The sequence below is a fragment of the Petaurus breviceps genome, unplaced genomic scaffold, assembly GCF_028583685.1.
Source record: "Petaurus breviceps papuanus isolate PSGF00001 unplaced genomic scaffold, PetGlider_PUasm1.0 99, whole genome shotgun sequence".
NCBI lineage: Eukaryota > Metazoa > Chordata > Mammalia > Diprotodontia > Petauridae > Petaurus > Petaurus breviceps.
In genome coordinates this window covers 3,829,550-3,839,472 of record NW_027187465.1, presented here as the reverse complement: position 1 = coordinate 3,839,472, position 9,923 = coordinate 3,829,550, and the positions used below count along the sequence as shown (strand labels likewise).

The 9,923-nt window shown below is 49.0% G+C and overlaps 1 protein-coding gene across 1 annotated transcript in view; it reads left to right on the top strand.

Annotated features, from left to right (window-relative positions):
* The first annotated feature begins 1,295 nt into the window (after window positions 1-1,295).
* The window catches only part of CCDC117 (coiled-coil domain containing 117), a 15,034-nt gene continuing 6,406 nt past the window's right edge, over window positions 1,296-9,923 (top strand). Inside the window, exons 1-4 of the mRNA XM_069081782.1 lie at window positions 1,296-1,603; window positions 4,672-4,722; window positions 7,540-7,764; window positions 8,405-8,542. Of these exons, the coding sequence (XP_068937883.1) occupies window positions 1,434-1,603; window positions 4,672-4,722; window positions 7,540-7,764; window positions 8,405-8,542 (584 nt within the window). The 5' untranslated portion in view covers window positions 1,296-1,433. The remainder of the gene's footprint in view (window positions 1,604-4,671; window positions 4,723-7,539; window positions 7,765-8,404; window positions 8,543-9,923) is intronic.

The window sequence follows — 9,923 nt, the reverse complement described above, 5'->3', positions numbered from 1 at the left end:
AAACACCGCCCTGAACACTGTCTCTGTTAGAGGCAACTAGGTAAAGAGTGCTGGGCGTGCGTCGGGAAGACCTGAGTTCCCATCCTGCCTCAGCCACTTAACCGAGGGCTGAGAGCCTGGAGGAGTCACTTCGCCGTTGTTTGCCTCCGCTTCCTCAGCTGTAAAACGGGGATGTAAAACCCGGCTGCTGTAAGGATCAAAGGAGACCTTCCAGGCACGGAGGAGAAATTTCAAGGCTCGCACCTTGCCCCCTCCCCAACCAATGGGAGTGCGTGGGTAAAAAGCTGGATCAAGTGTCCGTTTTTGTTTCCAGAGCCTCAGCGGGGATCTCATTGGATGGGTGTCGCGCTTAGCTCGACTTTGTGGATGAGGAATCAGCATGGGGCAGTGTAGTGACTTGTCCAGGGTCACAGGCACCCCTTCCCGGTGAGCCTTCCTTTGTATCCCTGGTGCTTAGCATAGTACCTGGCATGTAGTAGGTGCTTAATAAATGTTTAGTGAGAGGCCACTACCCCTCCAGTATCTTTGCCAAGAAAACCGGAAAATGGGGTCAGGAAGAGTCAAAAAAGGCTGAAACAATGGTAGAGGCACTAGCCCAGGGTGGTGCTTAATAGATGCTTATTGGTGGGCTGTCCCACAGTAGGTGCCTAATAAATGCTTACTGACTCATGGGCGGGCAGGGTTAACAGGCTCAGGAGATCATGGGTCTAAAGCTGGAGGGGGCTACGGGGCCACGGGGTTCAGCCTCCTCCTTTCACGGGGAAGAGGACGCCGAGATTATTTATTATTATTATTTTTACGGGGACCAGCTGGCCTCCAATCAGGGAGCTCTGCATCCAAGCCCCGCCCCCCGCGGGCAAACCGGGCAGGGTGACCCGAACCAAAAGCCTTGACCTCTTGGTGACCGCGGACAATTCGCGGCAGCTCCTCCGGGACTGGGGGAATCCCCTCCACCAATGAAATCACAGACCGAAGCCGCTCCTGGTCCTTCCCTTTATTATGGCGGCCTCTATAGCGCTGGAGAGTCCGCGCACGCGCCCTGCGGGGCGGCGGCCATCTTGGTGGTCCTCCTCACGGGCTCCAGGGTCCTGACTACATTTCCCAGCATCCCCGGGGGGCGCCAGCTGCAGAGGCGACGAGTCCCGGCGTGCCCTGGGAGAGCCCCAAGCGGAGGCTTCTAGAAGTCGTGACGCGCGCAGGGGGAAGGGGTGGGGGGCGGGGGCCGCTCGGGGTTGCGCCTGCGCTCGCGTCCGCGCCTGCGCTCGTGCCCGCTGCGCGCCTCAGAGGGGTCGGGGTCGGGCCGGGGCCGGGAGCGCGCCTGTGAGGAGGAGGAGGAGGAGGAGGAGGAGGCGGAGGCGGAGGAAGACCAGGACCGGGAGGAGGAGGAGGAGGAGGAGAAGGAGAAGAAGGAGCCGCTTCCCTGTCCGCCCGCCATGGCCGCGCTGGGCCGGCCCTTCTCGGGGCTGCCCCTCAGCCTGCAAGCGCCGCCGCAGCCCTCCTTCCACGGCCGCCCCTTTCCGGGCCCGGGGGCCCCCGGCCCCGCCGCCCCCGGCCCCGCTGCCCCCGGCCTGGCCGGCCTGCGGACCCCCGCGCCCCGAGGCCGGTGAGTAGCGGGGGCCCGGCGGGGGGGTCCGGCTCTGCCGCCCCTCCCCCATTCCCACGCCCCCTCCTTTCCCCCGCGCCGGTCTCTGCCTCCGAGGGTCTTCTCGGCCCCCCTTCCCTCTTCCCGGGCTGGCCTGTCACCCGGCCGGTGCCTCCCGTCTACACCGCCCGCGTCTCGCGTGTGTTCAGTAGTTGGCGTGTGGTCACCCCCGCCCCAGGCGGAGCCCCTTGGGAGCCCGGCCGCGGGCGCCTAGTGGGCTCTTCCTCGGGGCCGGGGGAAATCCGTCCGGCCCCTCCCCCTCCGCCCCGCCCTTCCTGGGAAAGCCCGCGCCCCTTCTGCCTCCCTCAGCGGCTCCCCCTTCTCTCCCGGAGGTGGCAGCCGTAACCTCTGCCCTCCCCCTCCCCCCCATCCCGGGGGGGGGGGGCTCCAGACTCGGCCTCTTCTGCTCCGCCCGCGTGTGCCCGGCTCGGTGTGGACCTGGCCCTGGGCGCCACGAGCCCGCCCGGCCCAGAAAAGGGTCCTGCCTCAAGCAGCTTCTCTGCCTCCCAGAATTCCCGCGGCCGCATCTTGTGCCTGCATCCAGGGCCCCTTTGGGCCTACCCCTGGGTGGGGGTCTTCACCCCCCTGATGTGCAGGCTCCTGGCCTCTGGTCTCTCCTTCAGGCCGTGCGGGGGGGGCATCGGAGGAAGGAGGGAGGGGTGTCCCACCTCACTCAGCTGTGGGTTGGGGGGGGGTCAGTGTCAGGACCCCCAGCCTCCCACTTACACTGGCTCGAGGGTCCTGATCTCCCAACCAGACTTCGACCCCTCGGACCCTGAAGAACGCAGAGGCCCCTGCTACCTCCTTGGTGTGTGTAAGATGAATTGTTTTGCTTGATCCTGGAGTGCAGATAGGCATAGCATCAGCCTTGTACCTGTGGGAGACCCCCATCCCCAACCCTAACAGACTTGATACCACCAGAACAGCTTCTCAGAGCCTGGGATTTGGAGTCATGGCACCTGGTTGCAGAAATAACAGACTTCACCTGAATAGCACTCTAAATTCCCATCTCCACAATATTCCTCTGAGATCCTAGGATATTAACAGTCAGTGTTTCTATAGTATTTTAATATTTGTAAAACACTTTACAAACGTGATCTCATTTGATACTCCCAACAGCCCAGGGAGGCTTCTCCTCGTAGACATGAGGAAACTGAGCTTAGGTGATTTGCCCAGGGTCACTCATCAAGTAAGTGTCTGAGGCCAAATTTGAACTCAGGTCTTCCCTACTCCAGATCCTGCCTCCCTCTGCTCAGCCACCTGCCTGAGCTGGTTGTCCCCTTTTCTGTGATGATCTTCTGAGCTTCCTCCAGGCTCATCTCTTCTCCCGTCTTTCTCATCCCTTCACTTTCACCTCCTACATAGGGTTGTACCAGGAGATTTTTTCTCTCATCCTGTTCCCCTCCCTTCTCACTGGGGCAGCCACTCTCCACTGGATGCTCTTTCAACTCTCTTCTCATTGCTTTTTATATTGAGTCTTTTTCTGCCTCTTTTTTCTGCCTCCTTTGGAATTATAAGACCTTGAGCTTTAAAGTGACCGAGGATCTTAAGAGTTACCTGGTGCAGCCTCCATGTTTAATAGACAAGGAAAGTAACTTGTACGAGATCACAGGGGGTCAGGTAGGAAGATCAGAGTGTTCTGCTCTGCTCAAAGCAGGAATCATTTCACAAGATTGACTGGGTCACTCTCCTAATTAAAATTTTAAGTGGTTTCCTCCTACTTATACAAAGAATATAAGCTACTTGACCTGGTCTGGCATTCAAGGCCCATTTCACAAGACTTGACTTCCCTTGCTTTAGTCAATCTGGACAATTCATTGTTTCCAGACCTTTACTCCTTCTCATTGCTGGAATGCACCCCCCACCCCCCACCTGAGGGCAGTTTTCTTTCAAGCCCACTGCAGGTTCTCCTTCCATAACATCTTCCTTGATGTTCCACTGCTCCTCTGGCCTGCCCTAGAAGTCCTCTGGCTCTCCTGGGATCTCTTAGACTTCTGACAGTGAGCAGATAGTGATTAATCGTCTCCCAGAAGTAAGACACCCTAAGTATAGGCGATGGACAGATGCAGAGATGGAGAGTGTTAGTTACTGCCCTCAGAGTTTATTGGGGGGAGGGGGTGTGTGGTGAAATAAGAATATCTAGCATTTTTACAGAGAGCTTTTTATAAATATCTCATTTCTAACTTATTTTTGTGCTATGATTATCCCACATTTTACAGATGAGTACACTGAAGTAGAAGAGGTCATCAGTTTCCTATTCTGTAAAATGTGGATTACCTTCCAGGGTTGTTGTGATGATAAAATGATAGAGTATTTATAAAGCATTTGGCAAACCTTAAAGTGCTGTAAAGACTGGGTTTTATAGTTTTTGCCCAGGATCACACAGCTGGTAAGCATCCAAGGGTGAATTTGAGCTTGGTTTTGGTTCTTCCTGACTCAAGGCCCAGCTCTCTATCTACCAAACCGCCCTGCTGCCTCTACGCCCCCACACTACACACATGTGCACAGTACCTGGGTTGAGTAGATAAGTACAGGCAGACAGGACAGTGGAAGACCAAGAAGCACTTGTCGCTGTTTGGTTGAGCTTTTTCTAACCTGTAGTCGAGCTGTTCACAAGTTCCTTCTGGCCCCCAGTTAGACTGTAAGCTCTTTAAGGGCAGAGCCTCTCATTCATTATCTTCTCTCCCAGCCCCTCATTAGGACCCTCCCCAGAGTGGGACCTGGATATCCTCTGGGATTGCCCCAAGGGCCCCCCTCCCCATGACCCATGATGATCTTCACAGTAACGTGGAGACAGATGGAATAAATGCGCTTCTCAGTCCACAGGAAGGGAGGGAACATGATCAGTACCAGATAAAAAACCACATAGGATGTCTAAGACCTTTTTTCACCTTGTGTGTAGATGCCCTGTTTCCTGAAAGAGTCCAAATATTCAGGGAAAAACTGTCATGCTTTAGTTTGCTGTGACGTGTGAAAGGTTATTTAACTAATAATTTTTCCCAATTCGTGAACTTTTCCTCTATTGACAGGTTTTCAGTCCGATATAGAAAGAAACACAAGCGAGAAGAAGAGGATGATAGGTGAGTCTATCTCCATTTCTGCAGCTGAATGTTCATTTAAATTGAATTTTTCCCTTGACTCGGTGCATTGATAGGTCTTTAAAGGTTTGAGATTTTTGGTCACAGAACTTTTGAGCTGGAAAGAGTTCTAATGTCATGCCTAAATCACCCAACCCCCTCATTTTACCGGTGAACGGGCATAGAGGAAATGTCCCCTAGAACTCAGGCTGACCCCTAGGCTTTGGCTCTTTGTGCTAGCTGTATTAAGAATTTTCTCGGGGCTGCTAGGTGGTGTAGTGAATAGATCACCGGCCCCAGAGTCAGGAGGACCTGAGTTCAAATTTGACCTCAGACACTTGACACGCTTACTAGCCATGTGACCTTGGGCAAGTCACTTAACTCCAATTGCCCTGCCCTCCCCCTCCAAAAAGCCAAAAAAAAAAAAGATTTTTATCTTTGTATCATCTTTGTGAGATATATTGTAGCTTCTCTAATTTCGAGGGATCAGAATGGACACAAAATTGCAAGAGCACAGTTCACAGCCATGTTGTGAGATGCTCTGTTTAACACCAAGCTGTATTCTAACTTAGCCCAAAGGTAAAAGACTAAGCGGGATTCTCCTGATGCCAGGCCCAGCAATCTAGCCACTTCCTGTTAGGCTGCAGCTAAGTATGAAAAATAAACCTCTGTTCCTTTCCCATGCCAGGCAGTGGGGTGTAGTAGACAGATCACTAGATTTGGAATCAGGAGAATTCAAATTCTGCCCCAGACCCCCCCTACTGGGTGTGTCTGATTTGGTTTCTTCATCTCTAAAATGAAGGTGCTATTGGCCCTGATGACCTGTTAACTAGGGTAAGAGCAGAGTAGCATTTTTATAGTGCTTTAAGGTTTACAGAGACAGGTTGGAAGAGAGAAACTGTTGTTATCTTCATGGCACCAATAAGGCATCTGAGCTTGAGAGAGGGTTAGCACCCTCTTGCCCTCCTCTTCAGCCTCACAAGTAGTGAGGTGCTATGGTGGGACTTGAACTCAGCACTTCCACATTTTGAATCCAGCGCTGCCTTGATGATCTAGGTAAGAATGTCTTCCCTCTCAGATGTGCTCAGTTCCTGAATGGTGCTCACCATTGTCTTTTCTGCTAGCCTTCTCAGTCTTGGTTAAAAACCAGGAATCTCCCCTAGGAAAACGTGATGTTTGATGTTATTTTGTCAGTATCATTAGACCTAGGAACAGGGCAGTGATATAAGCCAGTAATGTGTATGTGTGGCCAGAGCGCTGACCCTGGATCTTTTGAATCTTTTAAGAACGGGTACTAGTTGTGCTGGTCTGTGCCTAGGTAAAGGGCTATGAAATGGGAAACGTTTGCCTAGAGTAGGTGCTCTATCTAACAGAACAACGTGTCCCACCTTGGGATGATGTCTTGGCCCAAGATAGGGGCAGGAGGATTCTTTTGGGTTGTAAAGGAACTGTGCCCTACGGCAGAAAAAAAAATGACCCTTCCCCCCCCATTAGGTACCAGTCATATAAATGCAAATGACAACCTTCTGACTTCATAGAAAGAAAAATAGGGGCAGCTAGGTGGTGCAGTGAGTAAAAGTGCTAAAAGGGAGGACCTGGGATCAGTTCCCGGCCTCAGATACTTAACACCCACACAAAAAAAAAACTGGCCATGTAACCTTGGGCAAGTTAATTAACCCCAATTGCTTTAAAAAAAAAAAAAAGAAATAATGAAATTACCTTACAAATATCTGGAAAGTTTGGAACATAGACCCCATAAAGAATCCATTTGTTCCTGGGTCCTGAGACAATGTTAGAGATGGCCTGCTTGTCGCATTAGCAGGGTCACAAACTGCAATGACAAAACATGGGGCTAAATCTAATAAAATGAAATTCAGGAGACGGAAATATACAGTCTTACACTGGAGTGCAGAAAATCAACTTCATGACTACAGGATCAGGGGCCCTGGTTAGACAACAGTTTGTCTGAAAAAGATCTGGGGGTTGGAGTGGACTGCAAGCCCCACAGGTGTCCATGGTGTAAGGTGGCAGCCCAAAAAGCCAATCTGATGTAATATTGGACTGCATTAAGAAAGGCAGGGTTTCAAGGAATGAGGCAGGGAATGTGGTCCATCAGTATTTGTCTTGGCCAGACTACATCTCTCAAATAGTGAATCCTTTTTGGAACACCATAGTCTAAGGATATTGTGTATAAGATGGAATGTGTCCAGAGGAGGATGCCCGGAATGAGAGAGACATTCAGTCCATGCCACAGGACAGTCATTTGACGGAAGTGGGGCTTTGCGGTATGGAGAAGTGTCAGGAAAACATGGTGGCAGTCTTCGAATAATCAAAGGGCTCTCGAATGCAAGAATTAGTCTACAAGGCCGAATAGTCAGAGGCCCAAGCATTTGGGGGATCTTTGAGGCTTGCTATCAGAAAAAGCTCCTGCCTCTGAGAGCTGCCCAGAGATAACTTCAGGAGAAGGTGAGGGTTAGTCATCTGAGTTCTCCATCCCTGCTTGGAGTGGGGAGATGGTAGACATAGGTCAACACCCTGGGCTGGCCTGGGGCCTGGGGACCCAGCCTTCTCGGGGTTCCTGATGCCAAATAGGCTTTTGTGGTTACCTGAGTAAGTGACCGAGTGATTAAAAAAGTGGGTACTCTTCCTTAGCCTCATAGAATGAAGCATCATAGGGCGTCAGAACAGCCGAAGATGTCACCTTGTCCTTATGTCGACAAGAGATTTCTCCTCTTTGTTTTCAAATCTGAGAAATTTCTCTTTGATTTGTAACAAACTTTAAAATGTTCTGATATTCATTGACTAACCTTGATTTTCTAGTTGCCCCCTAAGGAAGAAAAGGCTGACGGAGGCTGTGCTCTGTGCCAGCCCTGGTGATTGGTTCCTGTGTGCCCATCAGGGCACAGAGACTCCCGGGGCAGACGAGCACCGCAGCGGCCTCCCTTCCTCAGGCATGTTCGATGTTCTCTGTGAGGAAATGGATCAGACCACAGGAGAGCAGCAGTGTGAGGCTGCCCGAAGGAAGCTTCAGGAGATCGAAGACAGGTAGAGAGGGTTGGCCTGGTGTGCACTGTGCCAGGGGCTCTACTGAGCCATGGGGGCTCCTTCCTACTTCTAAGAGCTTATGAAATAGGAAGCAAACTTTAATTCTTTAAAACTAAACTAAAATGATGTGGCTTGCTGTTTACTTTCTGCATTTAATTAACAAAAAGTGTTTTACCCCTACAATATATAAGGAACTCTGAAGGGTACACAGAGTTCACAGTCAAATAGAATAATTTTTTTACTAAATTTTCTGAAACACTAATTTTAAAAAAATTAATATTTTTTAATTTCCTCAATTACTTGTAAATACAATTTGTAACATTATTTTTTAGAATTTTGAGTTCCAAATTCTTTCCCTCCCTCCCAATGAATCACTCATTGAACAATGTTTTTGTCTGTATGCCACCTTTTATTTTCTTTCTTTTGAGTTAGAGTTAAGTGCCTAAGGTCACACAACTAGAAAGTATTAGAGCCTTGATTTGAACTCGGGTCCTGCTGACTCCAGGACCTGCTCTATCCAGTGCACCACTTAGCTGCTCCCATTTATTGCTTTTCCCAACCCTTTTCAACATTTTGTTGATTCATCAGTGGTAATGAAATGATCCTTTCTTTTTCTCTCCTGCTTCCTTGATTTATTCAGGATAATTGATGAAGATGAAGAGGTTGAAGCTGACAGACACGTCAGTGACCTGCCCAGTCTTGTTCTCTCGGATACTCTGAAGACGGGCCTGAAGAGTGGGTTTGATGAAGTCCTTACAAAGAAAATAATTGAGTCAATGTAAGTTTACTTTTTTTCTTTGCTTTTTGGAGGGCAATTGGTTGCCCAAGGTCACACGGCTAGTAAGTGTTAAGTGTCTGAGGCCAGTCCTCCTGACTCCAGGGCTGGTGCTCTCTTCACTGCGCCACCTAGCCGCCCCCCTGTAAGTTCACTTTCAAGGCTTCTTTTTGCCTCTCAGGCTGTAAAAATGCACGGGTCTGGCATGCTGCGCTGGCTGTCAGAATGGCCGTCAGCTTTGAGAGATTTCCCTGCCCTCCCGGTGAGCCTAGGCCTAGGCCTGAGTAGTAGTTACTCAGCGTGCCTCCTGATGTTAGTAAGTATAACACTGTGGGTGGCAGATGCAGTTCAGGAGAATTGTTTCCCTTGTCCTTCTGGCAACTTTTCTGCTTTCAGTTGGGCTGTTGCTATGTACACATAATCCTAATATAAAAACTATCCTAGCTCAGGTGGAAAACAGAAAGATAATGTATTACTGGGATTATGTGGATATGGTAACTTCCTGTCCAGTTGGAAGGGAACAGCTCTCATGAATTGTTTCCTGTTAGTATTTCAAACATATAGTACAGTGCCTGGCAAATGGTAGGTCTTTAATATTAAAGTACTTATTAATTGATTCAGTTTACTTCAGATATGATTAAAATCTTTTAAGAATTATCTTTGCCTTTCATTAATAGCAGGAAACATTATTACCAAAATACACTATCTTTGACAGTTTCTCACACTCTGCCTAGAATTTTTTTTATGTTTCTTTATAGATAAAATAGTTCTGACAAGGATGAAATTTGTCCTTACCTCCTTTATGCCTTATGCAGAGATGATTTTTTAAATTAGATTTTTTTTTTCAATCAGCAGTCCCTCCACCATCATTGGAAAAGAATGAAAAATAAAACCTTTGTTGCAAACATAGTACTGTCAAGCAAAACAGATTTTGGCATGTCCCTCCCAAAATATGTCTCATTGTAATCTCTGAGTATCTCACTTCTCTGGAAGGAGGTGGGCAACATACTTCATGATTAGTACTCCAGAATCATCAGTAATTACATTGATCAGAAGTCTTAAGTCTTTCAGAGTTGCTTATCTTTACAATACTGTTGTCGTTGTATACTTTCTGGTTCTGCTCACTTCCCTCAGCATCAGTTCATACAGCTCTTCCCAGGTTTCTCTGAAACTATCCCTTTACCTCACACTTATCATATACTATAACTTGCTCAGCCATTTCCTGATGGACACCCCCTCAGATTCCCATTCTTTGCCACCTCATAAAGAGCTATAAATATCGTTAGAATTTGTTTTGCTTAAGACTAACTCCTCCCTTAATTCATCTCCTTTTAATTTGTGTGTGTGTGTGTGTGTGTGTGTGTGTGTGTGTGTGTGTGTGTGT